This window comes from Chiloscyllium plagiosum, unplaced genomic scaffold (assembly GCF_037043375.1).
Source record: "Chiloscyllium plagiosum isolate Xiang-an unplaced genomic scaffold, Cpla_swu_hap1 HiC_scaffold_47, whole genome shotgun sequence".
Lineage (NCBI taxonomy): Eukaryota > Metazoa > Chordata > Chondrichthyes > Orectolobiformes > Hemiscylliidae > Chiloscyllium > Chiloscyllium plagiosum.
The window spans coordinates 3,334,357-3,359,761 of NW_028270185.1; the positions used below are offsets into that span (position 1 = coordinate 3,334,357).

General features: G+C 49.5%; 1 protein-coding gene across 1 annotated transcript in view; it reads left to right on the top strand.

Annotated features, from left to right (window-relative positions):
• Positions 1–16,066: 16,066 nt before the first annotated feature.
• LOC122542681 (kunitz-type protease inhibitor 1-like) overlaps positions 16,067–25,405 on the top strand; it is a 58,237-nt gene continuing 48,898 nt past the window's right edge. Inside the window, exon 1 of the mRNA XM_087983925.1 lies at positions 16,067–16,614. Within this exon, the coding sequence (XP_087840051.1) occupies positions 16,227–16,614 (388 nt within the window). The 5' untranslated portion in view covers positions 16,067–16,226. The remainder of the gene's footprint in view (positions 16,615–25,405) is intronic.

Sequence of the window (25,405 nt, forward strand, 5' to 3'; positions counted from 1 at the left end):
AGGCATAGATAGAGTTGATAGCCAGAGACTTTTTCCCAGGGCAGAAATTGTTAACACAAGGGGTCATAGTTTTAAGCTGTTTGGCGGAAAGTATAGAGGGGATGTCAGAGGCGGGTTCTTTATGCAGAGAGTTGTGGGAGCATGGAATGCGTTACCAGCAGCAGTTGTGGAAGCGAGGTCATTAGGATATTTAAGAGACTGCTGGACATGCATATGGTCACAGAAATGTGAGGGTTTGTACATTAGGTTTACCTCACATGAGGGTCAATGGTCGGCACAACATCATGGGCTGAAGGGCCTGTTCTGTGCTGTACTGTTCTATGTTCTATGTTAACCTATCAGAAAATCCAACAGATTGTCTCAAATTCCTGCAACAATCCCCATAAACACCCCTTGGCAAATAAGGTAAAATGAAACACAGGGTCTGACAGGAGAGAGAGAGAGAGAGAGAGAGAGAGACAGAGAGAGAGAGAGAGAGAGAGAGAGACAGAGAGAGAGAGAGAGAGAGAGACAGAGAGACAGAGAGAGAGAGAGACCGATGGCAGAGTGATTCAGCGTGGAACACCTTTTTCCATGGAGCTGTTTCTTGGAGCAGCAGCCTCAAGACTGAGTGATCACCTACTTTCAGTGAACAGCCCATCTGCTAAACTCCAAGCCAAATCAAACCAGAGAGAAGCTCAGCTGGGAGAACTGGCCACTCCCCTTTCATGGTACCAGCGTATTTACTAAAACTTAAATGCTCCTTGAGGTCGATCAACCCCAGACATTTCGGAACCCGTGCCTTTACGACCCCCTGAAAAAAAACCAAGGTCAACACAATCTCCTTGAAGGAGCAGCTCCACCACAGTAGTCACATCTCAAAAGCTGATGAAGGAGATAACCGCAGTCTGGTGCAATTATAGTGTCCTGACAGCCTTCGATATGCAGTGACACCTGGGAAAGACACTCAAAGCAACTGGAAAACCCTTTATCAAACATCACAAGCGCTGGCTTAATGCTGGGAATGTCACAAAAGTGAAACAGACACAGATAGTGCTAGAGAAACTCTGGCAGCATCATCAGAGAGAGAAACATGGTTAACATCTTGGATGTGGTGTGATTCCTTACACAAGTGATTTTGTTAAGGTCCAAGTGACCTATCAAATACAGGTCAAGGGTCAAGGACGAGTAGAGCTCAAGGCTGTAAAGATACAAGCAGCAATGATTTCCGCATTCCCAATAACCCCAATGGGACATCGCAAGAGAAATACCTCTGAGAGAATGAAGGCTATTTCGTTAAACAAGTCATTGCTGACAGCTCCATGTGGGCAGTGTTGCTGAACAAAGAGACCTTGGAGTGCAGGTTCATAGCTCCTTGAAAGTGGAGTCACAGGTAGATAGGATAGTGAAGAAGGTGTTTGATATGCTTTCCTTTATTGGTTTGAGTATTGAGTACAGGAGTTGTGAGGTCATGGTGCGGCTGTACAGGACATTGGTTAGGCCACTGTTGGAATATTGTGTGCAATTCTGGTCTCCTTCCTATTGGAAAGATGTTGTGAAACTTGAAAGGGTTCAGGGTTGGAGGATTTGAGCTATAGGGAGAGGTTAAATAGACTAGGGCTGTTTTCTCTGGAGCGTCGGAGGCTGAGAGGTGACCTTATAGAGGTTTTTAAAATCATAGGGGCCTGGAGAGGGTAAATAGACAAGGTCTTTTTCCTTGGGGTGGGGGAGTCCAGAACTAGAGCGCATAGTGAAGGGGGAAAGATATAAAAGACACCTAAGGGGCAACTTTTTCACACAGAGGGTGGTACGTGTGTGGAATGAGCTGCCAGAGGATGTGGTGGAGGCTGGTACAATTACAACATTTAAAAGGCTTCTGGATGGGTATATGAATAGGAAGGGTTTGGAGGAATATGGACCGGGTGCTGGCAGGTTGGACTAGTTTTAGATTAGATTAGGTTAGATTACTTACAGTGTGGAAACAGGCCCTTCGGCCCAACAAGTCCACACCGACCCGCCGAAGCGTAACCCACCCATACCCCTACCCCTACAGTTACCGCTTTACCTAACACTACGGGCAATTTAGCATGGCCAATTCACCTGACTTGCACATCTTTGGACTGTGGGAGGAAACCGGAGCACCCGGAGGAAACCCACGCAGACACGGGGAGAACGTGCAAACTCCACACAGTCAGTCGCCTGAGGTGGGAATTGAACCCGGGTCTCTGGCGCTGTGAGGCAGCAGTGCTAACCACTGTGCCACCGTGCCACCCACCACATTGGGGTTGGGATCTCTGCTCGGCATGGACGGGTTGGACTGAAGGGTCTGTTTCTGTGCTGTACATCTCTGTGACTCTACTCTGAGGTGCCTCAGTCCAACTTGAACATTTTTTACGTGCTTTGTGGAGCTGAGCCGGTCACAATCCCCTGGTCGGGGTGAAAGGGCCCATTCCTAAAGCTGGCCTCTGGTTCCTCCTGCTGGCAGCAATTGCTCACAACAGGCGGCTGCTATTCGACTGGAGTCTGAGGGGACCAAGGAGACAGAGTCCTGCTGCACTCTCCCCACAACCTGACACTTTCTCACCTCCTGCTTTGCTTTTTTATCCAATTCCCTTCTGAAAGATTCCCTTTAATCTGCTTATTCAGGCAGAGTATTCCCAATCACTGGAACTCACAGCGAGAGAACAATCCTCTCTATCTTGATTGACAATCTTACTCCCGGAAGAAAACTTTAGTCATTTGTTTTTCACCAAACTGTCTAATAAAAGACGACAGGTGGCATTATTCCTGCTCCACATTCAGTGTGTTCTGCAGTCTGTAATTCTGCAATGCTATATCTGTCCCAGTCACGTTCCCAAACCTGATTGGCTCACTCATTTCAATTCAATATCTTACAACATCCATACACACACACACACAGACACCCCCCCACACACACACAGACACACATACGCACACACACAGACACACATACGTGCACACACGCACAGACACACCCACACACGGATACACACAGACACAGACACACACCCACACACAGATACACCCACACACGGACACACACAGACACAGACACACCCACACACAGACACACCCACACACAGATACACCCACACACGGATACACACAGACACACCCACACACAGATACACCCACACACGGATACACACAGACACACCCACACACACACGGATACACACACACACACACAGACACACCCACACACGGATACACACAGACACACACCCACACACAGATACACCCACACACGGACACACACAGACACAGACACACCCACACACAGACACACCCACACACAGATACACCCACACACGGATACACACAGACACACCCACACACAGATACACCCACACACGGATACACACAGACACACCCACACACACACGGATACACACACACACAGAGACACACCCACACACGGATACACACACACACACAGACACACCCACACACACATACAGACACACCCACACACACAGACACACCCACACACGGATACACACAGACACAGACACACCCACACACACATACAGACACACACACACACACAGACACACCCACACATGGATACACACAGACACACCCACACACACCCACACACAGATACACACAGACACACCTACACACAGACATACCCACACACACACACGGATACACACAGACACACACACACATAGACACCCCACACACACAGACACAACCACACACACACATACGCGCACACACAGACACACACACCCCACACACACAGACACAACACACAGACACACATACACGCACATATGCGTACGCACACACACAGACACACACACACGTGTACACACACAGACACACATACATACAAACACGCAGATACACACATAGATACACACCCACACACACACACCCCACACACTGACACACAGACACGCATGCACACATAGACACACATACATACAAACACACAGACACACCCACACACACACCACACACAACAGAAACAACCACACACATACACGCACACATGCACACGCACACACACGTGCACATACACACAGACACACACACATGTGCACACACAGACACACATACATACAAACACGCAGATACACACACACACCCCACACATAGACACACACACACATACACGCACACACACATAGACACACATACATACAAACATGCAGATACACACACACAGACACCCCCTCACACACACACACCCCCACACACAGACACAACCACACAGACACACATACACACACACATGCACACGCACACACACATGTGTGCACACACACATAGACACACTTACATACAAACATGCAGATACACACACACAGATACACACAGACACACACAGAACACAACTGAGTTCTGCGGAAGGGTCACTCCATCCGAAACGTTAACTCTGCATTATTCCTGCTCCACATTCAGTGTGTTCTGCAGTCTGTAATTCTGCAATGCTATATCTGTCCCAGTCACGTTCCCAAACCTGATTGGCTCACTCATTTCAATTCAATATCTTACAACATCCATACACACACACACACAGACACCCCCCCACACACACACAGACACACATACGCGCACACACAGACACACATACGTGCACACACGCACAGACACACCCACACACGGATACACACAGACACAGACACACACCCACACACAGATACACCCACACACGGACACACACAGACACAGACACACCCACACACAGACACACCCACACACAGATACACCCACACACGGATACACACAGACACACCCACACACAGATACACCCACACACGGATACACACAGACACACCCACACACAGATACACCCACACACGGATACACACAGACACACCCACACACACACGGATACACACACACACAGACACACCCACACACGGATACACACAGACACACCCACACACACATACAGACACACCCACACACACACAGACACACCCACACACGGATACACACAGACATAGACACACCCACACACACATACAGACACACACACACAGACACACCCACACATGGATACACACAGACACACCCACACACACACACAGGCACAGACACACCCACACACAGACACCCACACACACACACGGATATACACAGACACACACACACAGACACACCCACACACAGATACACACAGACACACCCACACACAGATATACCCACACACACACACGGATACACACAGACACACACACACACATAGACACCCCACACACACAGACACAACCACACACACACACGCACACACAGACACACACACCCCACACACACACAGACACAACACACAGACACACATACACGCACACATGCGTACGCACACACACAGACACACACACACGTGTACACACACAGACACACATACAAACACGCAGATACACACATAGATACACACCCACACACCCCACACACTGACACACAGACACGCATGCACACATAGACACACATACATACAAACACACAGACACACCCACACACACACCACACACACAACAGACACAACCACACACATACACGCACACATGCACACGCACACACACGTGCACATACACACAGACACACACACATGTGCACACACAGACACACATACATACAAACACGCAGATACACACACACACCCCACACATAGACACACACACATAGACACACATACATACAAACATGCAGATACACACACACAGACACCCCCTCACACACACACCCCCCACACACAGACACAACCACACAGACACACATACACACACACATGCACACGCACATGTGTGCACACACATAGACACACATACATACAAACATGCAGATACACACGCACAGATACACACAGACACACACAGAACACAACTGAGTTCTGCGGAAGGGTCACTCCATCCGAAACGTTAACTCTGATTTCTCTCTACAAATGCTGCCAGACCTGTTGAGATTTTCCAACACTTTCTGTTTTTGTTTCTGATTTACCCCCCCCCCACACACACAGACACACATACGCGCACACACAGACACACATACGTGCACACACGCACAGACACACCCACACACGGATAGACACAGACACACACCCACACACAGATACACCCACACACGGACACACACAGACACAGATACACCCACACACAGACACACCCACACACAGATACACCCACACACGGATACACACAGACACACCCACACACAGATACACCCACACACGGATACACACAGACACACCCACACACACACGGATACACACACACACACAGACACACCCACACACGGATACACACAGACACACCCACACACAGATACACCCACACACGGATACACACAGACACAGACACACCCACACACAGACACACCCACACACAGATACACCCACACACAGATAAACACAGACACAGCCACACACAGATACACCCACACACGGATACACACAGACACACACAGACACACCCACACACACACGGATACACACACACACTGACACACCCACACCCACACAGACACACCCACACACGGATACACACAGACACAGACACACCCACACACACACACAGACACACCCACACACGGACACACACAGACACGGACACACCCACACACAGACACACCCACACACAGATACACCCACACACGGATACACACAGACACACCCACACACAGATACACCCACACACGGATACACACAGACACACCCACACACACACGGATACACACACACACACACAGACACACCCACACACGGATACACACAGACACACCCACACACAGATACACCCACACACGGATACACACAGACACAGACACACCCACACACAGACACACCCACACACAGATACACCCACACACAGATAAACACAGACACACCCACACACAGATACACCCACACACGGATACACACAGACACACCCACACACACACGGATACACACACACACTGACACACCCACACCCACACAGACACACCCACACACGGATACACACAGACACAGACACACCCACACACACATACAAACACACACACACAGACACACCCACACATGGATACACACAGACACACCCACACACACACACAGACACACCCACACACGGATACACACACACACAGACACACCCACACACAGATACACACAGACACACCCACACACAGACATACCCACACACACACACACGGATACACACAGACACACACAGACACCCCCCACACACAGACACAACCACACACACACATACACGCACACACAGACACACACACCCCACACACACACAGACACAACAACACACAGACACACATACACGCACACATGCATACGCACACACACAGACACACACACGTGTACACACATAGACACACATACATACAAACACGCAGATACACACATAGATACACACCCACACACACACCCCACACACTGACACACACACAGACACGCATGCACACATAGACACACATACATACAAACACACAGACACACCCACACACACACCACACACACAACAGACACAACCACACACAGACACACATACACGCATACATGCACACGCACACACACGTGCACATATACACAGACACACACACATGTGCACACACACACAGACACATACATACAAACACGCAGGTACACACACACCCCACACATAGACACACACACATACACGCACACACACATAGACACACATACATACAAACATGCAGATACACACACACAGACACCCCCTCACACACACACACCCCCACACACAGACACAACCACACAGACACACATACACACAGACATGCACACGCACACACACATGTGTGCACACACACACAGACACACATGCACGCACACACAGACACACATACATACAAACATGCAGATACACACACACAGATACACACAGACAGATACACACAGACACACACAGAACACAACTGAGTTCTGCGGAAGGGTCACTCCATCCGAAACGTTAACTCTGATTTCTCTCTACAAATGCTGCCAGACCTGTTGAGATTTTCCAACGCTTTCTGTTTTTGTTTCTAATTTACAGTATCTGAAGTTCTTTTGGATTTTAATTTATTTCAATACTTTCTGAAAAGCAGCAGTGTCCAAAACCAGGGGGCATAGGTTTAGGGTGAGAGGGGCAAGAGTTAAAAGGGACCTAAGGAGTAACTTTTTCACACAGAGGGTGGTACGTGTATGGAATGAGCTGCCAGAGGATGTGGTGGAGGCTGGTACAATTACAACATTTAAAAGGCATCTGGATGGGGACATGAATAGGAAGGGTTTAAAAGGATTTGGGTCAAATGCTGGCAAATGGGACTAGATTAATTTAGGATATCTGGTCAGCATGGATGAGTTGGACTAAAAGGTCTGTTTCAGTGCTGTACATCTCTATAACTTTATAACTTACAACATGAGAAAACAATAAGTTTTATATTATGGAGAGTTGAATTTCTGTCTCTTTCCTTCAGTAATAGTAATGTATTCTTGGAAAAATTGCCCTCGAGATTGACAAATTTTAAATATTAATAGTGGGCCAAATGATTAATATTTGTGTTTCTGACCATCTTTCATGCTGGTTTGATTGGTCCAGATCAGTCACACTCAGGGATCTGCTGATTGAACAGGATTGGGAAGGCTTTCCAGATTGGAAACAGTTTCTGAGGTATGTGGTGACAGTTTAGCTTTCAACAAAAAATTATTTCGTATAATTTTTTAAAAATTCACAAAGAAACCCTGGCTAGCCCGTGCAAGGATGTGGAAGTGATGGTGCAGTTATACCTCCCTTGGAGCCTACTGTGAGCACCACACTCACAGAAGGATATACTGCCCTTGGACTGAGCTCACTGATACCTGGATTTCAGGAGTTATATTATGTGGGGAGATGAGATAAATGAGGTCTGTTTCTCTAGAATTTAGAAGGCTAAAGGATGAATTCATTGAAGTTTTCAAGACATTAGCAGGAACACACAGGGTCGATAAAGACAAACTATTTCCACTGGTTGGCGATCCTAGCGCCAGGGGCATAGTCTGAGAATGACTGTTCAGGAGGGATGTTAGGGAACACTTGGACACACAAGGGGTGGGAGACGCTTGGACCCGCTTTCACAAACTGCAGTTGATGCTGAATCAGTTGTTAATTTTAAATCTGAGATTTCCATTCAGCAAAGGTGTGAAGGGATATAGACCAAAGGCAGGATGGAAAGCAGCAAACGCTGAGGTCACAGTGGGTCAGACAGCATCCACGCAGAGAGAACAAGCTAATGTTTCGCGTCGAGATGACTCTCTATCAGAGCTGAAGTGACGTGTGGAGAGGACAGCATTTATGTGATATTTGGGGGGGGGGGTGGAGGTGTGGGGGTAGTGGCTGCAGGGAGCTGGTGGAGAAAAGATGTTGGAAGTTCAGATGAAGTGATCGGAATGTGAGGATGGCAGAATAATGGTGCGTCTAACTGTCAGACTGGGAAGGACAGTAACTGGGATGTGGGGGAGGGAGGACATGATAACAAGCTAAAAGGAAGGGAAGAAATTGTTCATAATTTGAAGGTGTTGAACCCGATATTGAGTTGAGAAGCCTGTGAAGTGCCTGGTCTGAAGATGAGGTGTTGTCCCTCGAGTTTGCCCTGGGATTCACTGGAACACTGCAGTGGTGGAGGCTGGTACAATAACAACATTTAAGAGGCATTTGGATGGGTATATGAATAGGAAGGGTTTGAGGGATATGGGCCGGGTGCTGGCAAATGGGACTAGATTAATTTGGGATATCTGGTCAGCATGGACGAGTTGGACCGAAGGGTCTGTTTCCGTGCTGTACAGCGCTATGACTCTATAACTATCTGTGACTCCACTTTCAAGGAACTTTGACCTTACTCTTAAGTGTATAAGTCCCACATTGAGTTGCCTTTTCAAAATACAGCCCCTCATATTTCAAAAAAACTCACTTTTATAAATAATATATGTGGTTAGCACTACTGCCTCCCAGTGCCAGGGACTCAGGTTCGATTCCAGCCTCGGGTAACTGTCTGTGTGGGGTTTGCACATTCTCCCCGTGTCTGAGTGGGTTTCCTCCGGGTGCTCCGGTTTCCTCCCACAGTCCAAAGATGTGCAGGTCAGGCGAATTGACCAGGGGAAATTATCCCAGAGTGTCCAGGGATGTGCAGGCTAGGAGATGTGTTAGCTGTGTGGAATGTAGGTTTTTGGGATAAAGCGGGGTTGTTGTGTCTGAGTGGGATTCTGTTTGGAGGGTCGGTGTGGACTGGATGGGAAAATGGCCTGCTTCCACATTGTAACGATTCTATGATTGTCTAAAGTTTTGTTTCTAATTTAGCTAACTGTAGCATCAGCATGACCTAGAGAAGCTGTAAAATACAGATATGAAGAGACTTGTACAGGACCATCATGTTCTAACGTAATAGAGTCATGGAGATGTACAACACAGAAACAGACCCTTCGGTCTAACCCGGCCATGTCGACCAGATATCCCAACCCAATGTACTCCCATTTGCCAGCACCCGGCCCATATCCCTCCAAACCCTTCCTATTCATATACCCATCCAAATGCCTTTTAAATGTTGCAATTGTACCAGCCTGCACCACTTCCTCTGGCAGCTCATTCCATACACGTACCACCCTCTGTGTGAAAAAGTTGCCCCTTAGGTCCGTTTTAAATTTTTCTCCTCGCACCCTAAACCTATGCCCTCTATTTTTGGACTCCCCTACTCCAGGGAAAATACTTTATCTATTTACCCTCCCCATGCCCCTCATAATTTTATAATTGTCTATAAGGTCACCCCTCAGCCTCTTGTGGTTGTACAGGACATTGGTTAGGCCACTGTTGGAATATTGTGTGCAATTCTGGTCTCCTTCCTATCGGAAAGATGTTGTGGAACTTGAAAGGGTTCAGAAAAGATTTACAAGGATGTTGCCAGGGTTGGAGGATCTGAGCTACAGGGAGAGGCTGAACAGGCCGGGGCTGTTTTCCCTGGAGGCTGAGGGGTAACCTTATAGAGGGGCATCGACAATATCTTTTCCCCAGGATGAGGGAATCCAGAACTAGAGGGCATAGGTTTAGGGTGAGAGGGGAAAGATATAAAAGAGACCTAAGGGGCAACGTTTTCACACAGAGGGTGGTACGTGTATGGAATGAGCTGCCAGAGGACGTGGTGGAGGCTGGTACAATTGCAACATTTAAGAGGCATTTGGATGGGTATATGAATAGGGAGGGTTTGGAGGGATATGGGCCGGGTGCTGGCAGGTGGGACTAGATTGGGTTGGGATATCTGGTCGGCATGGACGGGTTGGACCAAAGGGTCTGTTTCCGTGCTGTACAGCTCAATGACTCTAAAAGCCCTTCATCAGGAATGAGTTCCTCGGATGCTGTCTGACCTGCTGTGCTTTTCCAGCACCACACTAATCCTGAATTTAAAAATCACACAACACCAGGTTATAGTCCAACAGGTTTATTTGGAAGCACTAGCTTTCGGAGCGCTGCCCCTTCATCAATGGCTGTGGAATATCCTGATGAAGGAGCAGTGCTCTGAAAACTAGTGCTTCCAAATAAACCTGTTGGACTATAACCTGGTGTTGTGTGATTTTTAACTTTGTTCAGGGGAAAGGGCAGCAAGCCCAGCCCCAAATCCCACCGTTCAACCAGTTTTCAGGGAAATGAGGACAAACCTCTAATCTCACTTCCATTCGTCACAAAGATAACAGTAACAAACACAGGCAGGACAGTGCAATCAAATCAGAAACAGTGCATAGAACACAGGCACAATACAGCTACAGAAAAGACACCTGACACCTGTCCACACCACGTCCTTGGCTATGTGAGACTTGTAAATGGAAACAGATTAGACAGCACAGCGGCCATTAATTATGAATGAATGAATGCATTCCACAAACATATTTCCTTCAAACGCACAGGGGGCATAGCACAGAAACAGACCCTTTGGTCCAAATCGCCCATGCCGACCAGATATCTTAAATTAATCTAGGAATCACACAACACCAGGTTAGAGTCCAATAGGTTTATTTGGAAGCACTAGCTTTCAGAGCTCTGCTCCTTCATCACATGGTTGTGGAGTAATTCTGCTAGTGCTACTGCTTCCAAATAAACCTGTTGGACTATAACCTGGTGTTGTGTGATTTTTAACTTTGTACACCCCAGTCCAACACCAACACTTCCAAATCCTAACTTAATCTAATCCCATTTGCCAGCACCTGGCCAATATCCCTCTAATCCCTTCCTATTCATATACCCATCCAGATGCTGTAATTGTACCACCCTCCACCACTTCCTCTGGTAGCTCTTTCCATACACGTACCACCCTCTGTGTGAAAAAGTTGCCCCTTAGGTCTCTTTTATATCTTTCCCCTCTCACCCTAAACCTATGCCCTCTAGTTTTGGATTCCCTCATCCTGGGGAAAAGATATTGTCAATGCCCCTCATGATTTTATAAACCTCTATAAGGTCACCCCTCAGCCTCCGACCCTCCAGGGAAAACAGCCCCAGCCTGTTCAGCCTCTCCCTGTAGCTCAGATCCTCCAACCCTGGCAAAATCCTTGTAAATCTTTTCTGAACCCTTTCAAGTTTCACAACATCTTTCCGATAGGAAGGAGACCAGAATTGCACGCAATATTCCAACAGTGGCCTAACCAAGGTCCTGTACAGCCGCAACATGACCTCCCAACTCCTGTACTCAATACTCTGACCAATAAAGGAGAGCATACCAAACGCCGCCTTCACTATCCTATCTACCTGCGACTCCACTTTCAAGGAGCTATGAACCTGCACTCCAAGGTCTCTTTGTTCAGCAACACTCCCTAGGACCTTACCATTAAGTGTATAAGTCCTGCTAAGATTTGCTTTCCTAAAATGCAGCACCTCGCATTTATCTGAATTAAACCCCATCTGCCACTTCTCAGCCCATTGGCCCATCTGGTCAAGATCCTGTTGTAATCTGAGGTAACCCTCTTCGCTGTCCACTACACCTCCAATTTTGGTGTCATCTGCAAACTTACTAACTATCCCTCTTATGCTCACATTTAAATCATTTATGTAAATGACAAAACGTAATGGACCCAGCACCGATCCTTGTGGCCTCCACTGGTCACAGGCCTCCAGTCTGAAAAACAACCCTCCACCCTCTGTTTTCTACCTTTGAGCCAGTTTTGTATCCAAATGGCTAGTTCTCCCTGTATTCCATGAGATCTAACCTTGCTAATCAGTCTCCCATGGGGAACCTTGTCGAACTCCTTACTGAAGTCCATATAGATCACATCTACCGCTTTGTCCTCATCAATCCTTAAAAACTCAATCAAGTTTGTGAGACATGATTTCCCACGCATAAAGCCATGTTGACTATCCCGAATCAGTCCTTGCCTTTCCAAATACATGTACATCCTGTCCCTCAGAATTACCTCCAACAACTTGCCCACCACAGAGGTCAGGCTCACTGGTCTATAGCTCCCTGGCTTGTCCTTACCACCCTTCTTAAACAGTGGCACCATGTTTGCCAACCTCCAGTCTTCCGGCACCTCACCTGTGATTATCGATGATACAAATATCTCAGCAAGAGGCCCAGCAATCACTTCTCTAGCTTCCCACAGAGTTCTCGGGTACACCTGATCAGGTCCTGGGGATTTATCCACTTTTAACCGTTTCAAGACATCCAGCTCTTCCTCCTCTGTAATCTGGACATTTTGCAAGATGTCACCATCTATTTCCCTACAGTCTATATCTTCCATATCCTTTTCCACAGTAAATACTGATACAAAATACTCATTTAGTATCTCCCCCATTTTCTGCGGCTCCACACAAAGGCCGCCTTGCTGATCGTTGAGGGGCCCTATTCTCTCCCTAGTTACCCTTTTGTCCTTAATGTATTTGTAAAAACTCTTTGGATTCTCCCTAACTCTATTTGCCAAAGCTATCTCATGTCCCCTTTTTGCCCTCCTGATTTCCCTCTTAAGTATACTCCTACTGCCTTTATACTCCTCTAAGGATTCACTCGATCTATCCTGTCTATACCTGACATATGCTTCCTTCTTTTTCTTAACCAAACCCTCAATTTCTTTAGTCATCCAGCATTCCCTATACCTTCCAGTCTTTCCTTTCACCCTAACAGGAATATACTTTCTCTGGATTCTCGTTCTCTCATTTCTGAAGGCTTCCCATTTTCCAGCCGTCCCTTTACCTGCGAACATCTGCCTCCAATCAGCTTTTGAAAGTTCTTGACTAATACCGTCAAAATTGGCTTTTCTCCAATTTAGAACTTCAACTTTTAGATCTGGTCTATCCTTTTCCATCACTATTTTAAATCTAATAGAATTATGGTCACTGGCCCCAAAGCGCTCCCCCACTGACACCTCAGTCACCTGTCCTGCCTTTGTCCAGAATGTTGACTCTCCTGCTCCCTCAGATGCTGTCTGACCTGCTGTGCTTTTCCAGCACCACTCTAATCTTGACTCTAATCTGCAGTACCCACTTCTGCCTGGTTGAGTTTTAACTTTGTTGAAACTTTATTGCTGGAACAGCACAGCAGGTCAGGCAGCATCTAGGGAACAGGAGATTCGACGTTTCGGGCACAGGCCCTTCTTCAGGAATGAGCAGAGAGTGTTCAGCAGGAGAAGATAAAAGGTAGGGAGGAGGGACTTGGAGGAGGGGCGTTGGAAATGTGATAGGTGGAAAGAGGTCAAGGTGAGGGTGATAGGTCGGAGTAGGGTGGAGGCGGAGAGGTCAAGAAGAAGACTGCAGGTCAGGAAGGCGGTGCCGGGCTGGAGGGATCCGGCTGAGACAAGGTGGGGGGAGGGGGGATGAAGAAACTGGTGAAGTCCAAGTTCATCCCCTGTGGTTGGAGGGTTCCCAGTCGGAAGATAAGACGCTCCTCCTCCGACCGTCGCGTTGTTGTGGTTTGGCGGTGGATGAGTCCAATGACCTGCATATCCTCGGTGGAGTGGGAGGGGGAGTTGAAATGCTGTGCTACAGGGTGGTTGGGTTGGTTCGTCTGGGTGGCCCAGAGGTGCTCTCTGAATCGCTCCGCAAGTAGGCGGCCTGTTTCCCCAATATAGAGGAGGCCACACCGGCTGCAGCGGATGCAGTAGATGATGTGGGTGGAGGTGCAGGTGAATCTGTGGTGGATATGGAAGTTTCCTTTGGGGCCTTGGAGAGAAGTGAGGGGGGAGGTGTGGGCGCAAGTGTTGCACCTCCTGCGGTTGCAAGGGAAGGTGCCGGGAGTGGAGGTTGGGTCGGTGGGGGGTGTGGATCTGACAAGGGAGTCGCGGAGGGAGTGGTCTCTACGGAAAGCTGATAGGGGAGGGGAGGGAAATATATCCTTGGTGGTGGGGTCCGTTTGGAGGTGGCGGAAATGACGGCGGATGATGTGCTGTACATGGAGATTGGTGGGGTGGTAGGTGAGGACCAGTGGGGTTCTGTCCTGGTGGCGGTTGGAGGGGCGGGGCTCAAGGGCGGAGGAGCGGGAAGTGGAGGAGATGCGGTGGAGGGCACCGTCGACCACGTCGGGGGGGAAATTGCGGTCCTTGAAGAAGGAGGCCATCTGGGATGTGCGTTTTTGGAACTGGTCCTCCTGGGAGCAGATGCGGTGGAGACGAAGGAATTGGGAGAATGGACTTGGTCCACCCCACTCCAACACTGGCTCTTCCAAATCTGACTTTCCCCTGTGTATAGTGTTTCGTTTCTGCGAACTGCTGCTTTATATGTTTGTTGTTAACTATCTTATGGACTGTTTAACAAAATAAAAGAAAAATACACACACACACACACAAAGTCTCTTTTGCACGGATTGTATGACTGTTTTAGACTAAAGGAGAACTCACAATGTTTGCTGTTTCTGAAATCAGGGAGTTACGTTTGCACCTTAATTGTGATGTCAGTGAAAAAAAAAATCGTTCAAATATCACAAAATATTTTAAAGCCAGAAATACAGTCTTCCCTGTCGATTTTAACTCTCCAATCCGGCTGGTCCAGTGCAGGGGGGGGTTGGTGAAAAGGGACAACCAGGTGAAAAGTTCTGAAGCCAATGAGAGTTGGAATGGGATGTACATCATCTTGCTGACGTAGTTACAGGGAAGTGAAATATTTTTTTTTAAAAAGAGAGAAAACTTTTCTGACTCTTCGAAGTTGGAGCAGGGTTTGGGAGACAGTTTGAAGTTTACTGGGTTTTTATTTTGTGCCTTCTCTCCCGGATTGGTTGCGAGAGGTTTTGGAGTCAGTTTCAGGATCAGTTTCTGGAGCGAGGTGTTTGCTGGAGAAATGGCGCAGTTGTGGGGCACTTGCTGCGTTTTCTTTGCGCTCCTCCACACAGTCAGCTCCGGCTCTAAGCAGAGCAGCTGCCTCCGCTCCTTCTATACCAGCAGCGGACTGTCCTTACTCGGTCAGAGCTTCGAGGATGGAGCTGAGTTACTGGACAGCATCTTGGTGCGGAATTCCCAGGAATGTCTCCTTCGGTGCTGCAGGGTCCCAGAGTGTCAGCTCGCCCTCTGGATGCAGGCTCCAGTCCAGGGGAAACACGCCTGCTTCCTGGTCAACTGCCTGTCCGAAACCGAGCCGGTCTGCACTTTCACCGCCCAGGAGGGCTCCCAGGCCAGCACCCGCTTCCCGGCCACTTCCAGGGACATCCAGCCGTCCGCGGCCCCCCAGGGTAAGGGAGAGGCAGCCCCCCCTCCCCGGGGAGGGCTCACACTGGGGGGGGGGGGGAACGTGTGTGTGTGTGTGTGGGAGACAGTGATGGTTTTACAGAATGGTGCAGAGGGCTGAATGGCTCACCCCTTTACCTAAAGCACAGGCTGTTTTTCTTGTTGAATTCAGCTTGTTCAAAGATGTTTATAACCCCCCCCCCCCCCCGGGACGGGGGGGACCTTGGGGCACATGGTTACAGTTACCCAACTCTCTTTCCCCCCCCCCCCCCCCCCCCCCCCCCCCCCCACCATCACCCCTCTCTCTTTCCCCCCCCCCCACCATCACCCCTCTCTCTTCTCTCCCCCCCCCCCCACCATCACCCCTCTCTCTTCTCTCCCCCCCCACCATCACCCCTCTCTCTTCTCTCCCCCCCCACCATCACCCCTCTCTCTTCTCCCCCCCCCCCACCATCACCCCTCTCACTTCTCCCCCCCCCCCACCATCACCCCTCTCACTTCTCCCCCCCCCACCATCACCCCTCTCTCTTCCCCCCCCCCCCACCATCACCCCTCTCTCTTCCCCCCCCCCACCATCACCCCTCTCTCTCCCCCCCCACCATCACCCCTCTCTCTCCCCCCCCACCATCACCCCTCTCTCTCCCCCCCCACCATCACCCCTCTCTCTCCCCCCCACCATCACCCCTCTCTCTTCTCCCCCCCACCATCACCCCTCTCTCTTCTCCCCCCCCCCCCCACCATCACCCCTCTCTCTTCTCCCCCCCCCCCACCATCACCCCTCTCTCTTCTCCCCCCCCCCCCCCACCATCACCCCTCTCTCTTCTCCCCCCCCACCATCACCCCTCTCTCTTCTCCCCCCCCCCCCACCATCACCCCTCTCTCTTCTCCCCCCCCCCCACCATCACCCCTCTCTCTTCTCCCCCCCCCACCATCACCCCTCTCTCTTCTCCCCCCCCCACCATCACCCCTCTCTCTTCTCCCCCCCCCACCATCACCCCTTTCTCTTCTTCCCCCCCCACCATCACCCCTTTCTCTTCTCCCCCCCCACCATCACCCCTCTCTCTTCTCCCCCCCCCACCATCACCCCTCTCTCTTCTCCCCCCCCCACCATCACCCCTCTCTCTTCTCCCCCCCCACCATCACCCCTCTCTCTTCTCCCCCACCCACCATCACCCCTCTCTCTTCTCCCCCCCACCATCGCCCCTCTCTCTTCCCCCCCCCCACCATCGCCCCTCTCTCTTCTCCCCCCCCCACCATCACCCCTCTCTCTTCTCCCCCCCCCCACCATCACCCCTCTCTCTTCTCCCCCCCCCACCATCACCCCTCTCTCTTCTCCCCCCCCCACCATCACCCCTCTCTCTTCTCCCCCCCCCCACCATCACCCCTCTCTCTTCTCCTCCCCCCACCATCACCCCTCTCTCTTCTCCCCCCCCCCCACCATCACCCCTCTCTCTTCTCCCCCCCCCCCACCATCACCCCTCTCTCTTCTCCCCCCCCACCATCACCCTCTCTCTTCTCCCCCCCCACCATCACCCTCTCTCTTCTTCCCCCCCCACCATCACCCTCTCTCTTCTCCCCCCCCCCCCACCATCACCCCTCTCTCTTCTCCCCCCCCCCACCATCACCCCTCTCTCTTCTTCCCCCCCCCCACCATCACCCCTCTCTCTTCTTCCCCCCCCCCCACCATCACCCCTCTCTCTTCTTCCCCCCCCCCCACCATCACCCCTCTCTCTTCTTCCCCCCCCCCCACCATCACCCCTCTCTCTTCTTCCCCCCCCCACCATCACCCCTCTCTCTTCTTCCCCCCCCCCCACCATCACCCCTCTCTCTTCTTCCCCCCCCCCCCCCACCATCACCCCTCTCTCTTCTTCCCCCCCCCCACCATCACCCCTCTCTCCTCTTCCCCCCCCCCACCACCACCACCTCTCTTCCCCACCCCCACCTCTCTCTTCCCCCCCCCCCTCTCTTCCCCCCCCCCCCACCTCTCGTTTCCATCCCCACTGATCCTACCGTCACTCCCCGACTGTCCCTGTGGAGTTTTGGTCATTGTGTGGTCTCTGGCAGTATCTATGGTACTGGAACATGGTTTTATGTTAGAGTTTGTCCTGCTGTACAGAGAGAGCCGTGTGGCTAAAGGATGATTTGTTTCTGACTGCACTCCCAGTCTCAGACAGGGAGAGGTGAGAGTTGGGAACACCCGTGTAAATTACATTCAGATCCAGAGACACACAAATCTGGCTTGTTGGTTTGTGTGTGAAATATTTCTCTGGGATGTAACAACATCAAACCCAGTCTGAAGGGATTTCCCTTCTCTCTCTTCCCCCCCCATTCTTTAAAGGGGAGTGAGGGGGAAAGCTGTGTTTTTTCCATGATGTGAAGGAGCCGGTGTTGGACTGGGGTGGACCAAGTCAAACTCTCACAGCACCAGGTTATAGTCCCACAGGTTTATTTGGACACACCAGCTTTCAGAGCGCTGTTCCTTCAGGGAGCTCCGAAGGATTGTACTCCTGAATAAACCTGTGGGACTATAACCTGGTGCTGTGTGACTTCTTTGTTGACTGTTTATTCTAGACAGGGTGTGCCACACTGGACAGTGAGTGAAATGGTGACACTGAGGTCATTTCTTTTCTCTCCTTCTCTGAGGGATTCTGTGGTTGGAGTTAGTGAGGTCAGATTCTCAAAGTGTCATGAGCCAGTCATTACCTTGGGGGGGGGTGGGAGGTGGGGTGGTGTGCAGATGGTTGGTCATGTGGGGAATTCAAACCAAGGGAGATCATTGAACTTTATATTTATAAACTGAGTAGCGAGGAGGTGTAGCAGTGAGAATTATTCCCCTCCCCCTCCCTCTTTTCTCTTGTTTACCAGGAAGTAATTATCATTGCTACATCTCAATTTGCAAACCACACCTTGGGAGAGTGGGGGAAGGTCAGTGGAAGAGGCCATTCTAGAAATTCTAAGAAGGCCATTCTGCCCTACTCACAGCTGACCTCCCTCTCAGTGTTCATTTGTTTCTTTCTCTTTTTGAAATAGAACCAGCCTCACTCAAGGATTGGGATACAGACGGGCTCTAACCTCACACCTTTAATGCATTGTTTGAGCTGAGGTGTCATTTTAAAAAAAATATAAAACCTTAAGTTATCTTGAGTATGTGACTTAAGAGTTTCTGAGATTTACATATTAATGAACTGAGCTGAAAATGTGTTGCTGGAAAAGCGCAGCAGGTCAGGCAGCATCCAGGGAACAGGAGAATCGACGTATCGGGCATGAGCCCTTCTTCCAGAATGATTCCTGAAGAAGGGCTCATGCCCGAAACGTCGATTCTCCTGTTCCTTGGATGCTGCCTGACCTGCTGCGCTTTTCCAGCAACACATTTTCAGCTCTGATCTCCAGTCCTCACTCTCTCCCATATTAATGAACTGAAACCTATGACCCATTCGAAAAGATGAAAGACCTAACAGCAATCTAGGTTTGTTCAGTGTATCATCTCCGTTGCATGACACTGTAATATTTATGGGTGGCACGGTGGCTCAGTGGTTAGCACTGCTGCCTCAGCGCCGGAGACCCAGGTTCAATTCCTGCCTCAGGCGACTGTGTGGAGTTTGCACATTCTCCCCGTGTCTGCGTGGGTTTCCTCCGGGTGCTCCGGTTTCCTCCCACAGTCCAAAGATGTGCAGGTCAGGTGAATTGGCCATGCTAAATTGTCCGTAGTGTTAGGTAAGGGGTAAATGTAGGGGCATGGGTCTGGGTGGGTTGTGCTTCGGTGGGTCGGTGTGGACTTTTTGGGCCGAAGGGCCTGTATCCACACTGTAATGTAATCTAATATTTTACTATAAATTTTGTGTCTTATGGTCCTGCCCCACTAGCTACCTGATGAAGGGGCAGCACTGCTTCCAAATAAACCTGTTGTACTGTAACCTGGTGATTTTTAACTTTGTCCACCCCAGTCCAACACTGGCACCTCCTCCATTTTGTTTTTTTTTCCCCCCATTAACTTAGAATCCCAACAGCGTGGAAACAGGCCCTTCGGCCCAACAAGTCCACACTGACCCTCTGAAGAGTAACCCACCCAAACCCATTCCCTTATTTCTGTATATTTTCCCTCGCTAATGCACCCAACACTGCAGGCAATTTGGCATGGCCAATCCACCAAACCTGCACATTTTTGGATTAACCTTTGATTTTTCTAAATTCCGATGTCCCCTTTCCCAGATTTTGTTTTATCAACCACCCTGGTATGCAGGTTAGGTGGATTAGCCATGGGCATTGCAGAGTTACAGTGATGGGGTAGGAGGGTGGGTCTAGGTGGGATGCTTTTTGGAGAGTTGGTGTAGAGTCGACGGGCTGAAGGGTCTGCTTCCACACTGTGGGGATTCTATGGTCTTGTAAAAATATCAATTCCACTGGAATTCTTCAAGTCCTTTTGGATTTTTCAGTTCTAGGCTTTTCTCATCACAATACGTTTCCTCGATTAACTTCTATTTGGAAAGCTGGCTTCAAGGAGACCAGCCTTTCTGTTTGATTTTCTTTCCCTGACTTGAGTAAAAATAATTTCTCGCATTATCCGACCTATTCAATGAGCTATAGAGATGTGCAGCACAGAAACAGACCCTTTGGTCCAACCCGTCCATGCCGACCAGATACCCCACACTCCGGGGTAAAGTCCTTGTCTATTCACCCTATCCAAGCCCCTCATGATTTTATAAGCCTCTATAAGGTCACCCCTCAGCCTCTGACGCTCCAGCGATAATATCCCTAGAGTCGAGAGTGTGCTGCTGGAAAGGCACAGCAGGATGAAGGGCTTTTGCCCAAAACGTCGATTCTCCTGCTCCTCGGATGCTGCCTGACCTGCTGTGCGTTTCCAGCACCACTCTCTCGACTCTGATCTCCAGCATCTGCAGTCCTCACTTTCTACTGGAAAATATCCCCAGCCTATCCAGCCTCTCCCTTATAGCTCAAACCCTCCAACTCCTTGTAAGTTTACCTTTGTTGTGTTCCTAGATTAATTGGCCTCTGATTTCACCATCCTCAACTGCAAATTGAGCTCTGATGAAGAGTCATCTTTAGTCAAAATGTTAGCTTGCTCTCTCTTGGTAGATGCTGTCTGACCTGCTGTGATCTTCTGTGTTTGTAGTTTTCACCTTACGTTGAGTTTATCCAGTCTGGCTAGTTCTTTAGTTTACATAAGGCTGTTTGTGATTCTGGGAATATCCCAAAGGGAAATGTTGTAAGGCAGCTAATTTGCGTGCAGCAACTTGTCTCGAGGGTGCTGTGATAATGAGCTGACAGTCTGCTTTAGTGTCGTCGCTTGAGGGATAAATATTGCCCAGGGAGGCTGGTGGGGCACTCCCTGCTGCTGGGCTCTACAACAATGCAGTTCCTGGGTTTAATGGCTCACCTCCTGTTCCTCTGGTAGTGTGGCACTCCCTTAGCCGGAGCACCTAGAGGGTCGGCCGAGAGTTTGTGTTTGAGGCTTATGGGGGTGAGGACTCCCAACCTCCTGGCGGGAAGCGAGACTGGTCCCCATACTCAGCCTGGCCATTCTGGCTGTATCCGTGCTTTCCCTCTTCCCGGTGGTGGGTGCAATACTCACCTTGACTACAGGAGGGTACAAGGAATGAGGAGTCATTCCAACTTTGCTTTTCATTATTCATTCACAGAGTGGAGGCATCACTGGCTAGGCCAGTGTGTATTGCCTGTCCCTGAGGGGCATAAGCGACACCCACATCACTGTGGGTCTGGAGTCACGTGTAGACCAGACCAGTTTCCTTCCCTAAAGGACATCCAGTGTATTCATCATCATTTATTAGACTCTTAATTCACGTGGTGGGATTCAAACCCGGGTTCCCAGATCGTTACCTGGGTCTTTGGATTAACAGCCTGGAGGTATTATGCCAGGATTATCACCTCCCGTCAGCTAGGCTACGGTAAAAGCTGGGATGGGATGTTTTTCCAATTTTGAATTCTGACTGAAGTTAATAAAATAAAGAGCGACCTCCATCCTCCCACCGTGATCTTAAAGAAAACAAAACCGTCCCCGAAACACACTCTGTGTTGTGTCTGGTTGAAGAGCAGTGATCTGTATTTGAAATCTCTGCTCTTGGAGTTGGCACTGATGGTGATCCTGTCTGTCGTGACTTGCTCAGGGAAACCTCAGGCAAGGGTGAGACCTCAATCAGGCCTGGGATTGCAAAACCCTTTTTGATGTCAATCCAGCTGATTGTGTGTGAAATATTCCCCTGGCCTGGATCATTCAAAAGGAAACCTGGGGCTTTGCTGTTAACATTTTCCTTTCTGTGGCCCTCTGCTCTTGAAAGGGGGGAGAGAGGGGAGCTAGTGTTTCTTCTGGACAGGATGTGCCGCACCTATGAGCGAGTCAAACAGCAACATTGAGAAAGAGCATTACCTTCTGTCACTCTCTTGAGAGGTTTTGTAGTTGGTGGTTGGCAGGATCAGATTCCCAGTGAGTCATGAACCAGTTAATGATTTTTTTTTTAGGAGACTCGGCGATGTTGAGAATTCAAACCAAGAGCCAAATGAAATATTTCCTTTTCTCAGAAGGAGTTGAAACACTCCTGGATGATATATCTTAATGTACATATGATGCATTTATACTTACCAGAAATCAGGCGGGTTTGAAAGGGATGCAGACAGTTTGATAGACATGTGGATGGATTCAGTAAGTGGATGAAAAGTTGGCAAATGGAGTATAATGTGGGAGTGCGTGAAGGTGCTCAGTTTGGGAGAGAAATCAAAGGAACCGAATAAAGTATTATTTAAATGGCGAGGAACTGCAGAAAGCTGCAACACTAAGGGATTCGGGTTTTGTGTGCACAAAATACAGAAAGCTAGCATGCAGGGACAGCAGGTAATCAGGAAGGTCCTTACTTCAAGAGGGTTGGAGTATGAGAGTAGAGAAATCTTACTATAACTGTACAAGGGGCTGGGGAGACCAAACCTGGGGCACTGTGAGTAGGTTTGGTCCCTTATTTAAGGAAAGATATCATTTCATTGGAAGCAGTTGAGGGAAGGATCACTAGGATGGTCCCTGGGACGGAGGGATTGTCTCATGAGCAAAGGTTAATCAGTTGGGACTCTACTCCCTGGAGTAGAGAAGAATGAGAGGTGATCCCATGGAAACATCTTGGATTCTGTAAGGGGCTTGACAGGGTCAATGCTGAGAGGGTGGTCCCCTCATGGGAGGGTCTAGGGCCAGAGGGCACAGCCCCAGGATAAAGGGGCACTAACTGAAGGCTGAGATGGGGAGGGATCTCTTCCCTCAGAGGGCTGAGAGTTTTTGGAACTCCTTGTCCCAGAGAGCTGTGGGGGCAGAGCCCGTGTGTATATTTAAGGCTGAGATGGAGAGATTCCTGATCAGTCGGGGAATCGAGGGGAAAGGGCAGAAAAGTGGACGCGACGAATCTCAGATCAACCATGATCCTGTTGGATGGCAGGGCAGGCTCGAGGGGCCAAATGGCCTCCTCCTGTTCTTATTTTGGGTGGCCTGCCCACAACCTGAATTTATATAGAGCCTTTAATATCAGAAACATCCCAAAAGGCTTTGGAGTTTTCTGAAGTAACCCTTGACACTGAGGATGGGGGAGGGGGTAGAGAGAGCCAATGAGCAAAGCCTTACTCAGAGCTAGGTATGAAAGAGTGTGCTTCAAGGAGGTGAAGCAATGGAGTGGGGAGCGACGCTGAAGGGTCTACAGAAAGAAAATCGGAATTTGGAAAGTAGTTGAAGTGTTTAAACTCCACAAAGCCTTGTCGGAATACTCACAGGATTCCCAAAAGCAGTGGAAATGTAGCGTCGTGCATGATCTGATTTGAGTGGAATTGGATGTCTGGGTCACTTCCTGGATTCTGAAGCAGTTTTAGTCTCTGGCTGCTGGGCACAGTCTCAAAGGCAGCTGGCAAATGGGTGGTGACACTTCTCCGGGTCCCTGTGGGTGTTCCTCACTGGGCTGTGATACCTTTCCCTGGCCAAGTTCTGAGACCAGCGTGAGGGGATGCTGGGAAGCAGTGAACTTGCATTGGAGTTATACTGTATGGAAACAGGCCCTTCGGCCCAACTAGTCCATGCTGACCATGTTCCCAAACTAAACTAGTCTCACCTGCCCGCTCCTCAACCATATCCCTCTGAACCTTTTCATAGAATCCCTACAGTGTGGAAATGGGACCTTCGGCCCAACAAATCCACACCGACCCTCCGAAGAGTAACCCACCCAGACCCATTCCCCTTACACTATTACTCTGCATTTAGCCGTGACTAATGCACCTAACCTACACATCCCTGCACACTATGGGTGATTTAGCATGGCCAATCCACCCTAACCTACACATCCCTGCACACTATGGGTGATTTAGCATGGCCAATTCACCCTAACCTACACATCCCTGCACACTATGGGTGATTTAGCATGGCCAATTCACCCTAACCTACACATCCCTGCACACTATGGGTGATTTGGCATGGCCAATTCACCCTAACCTACACATCCCTGCACACTATGGGTGATTTAGCATGGCCAATTCACCCTAACTTACACATCCCTGCACACTATGGGTGATTTAGCATGGCCAATTCACCCTAACCTACACATCCCTGCACACTATGGGTGATTTAGCATGGCCAATTCACCCTAACCTACACATCCCTGCACACTATGGGTGATTTAGCATGGCCAATTCACCCTAACCTACACATCCCTGCACACTATGGGTGATTTAGCATGGCCAATTCACCCTAACTTACACATCCCTGCACACTATGGGTGATTTAGCATGGCCAATTCACCC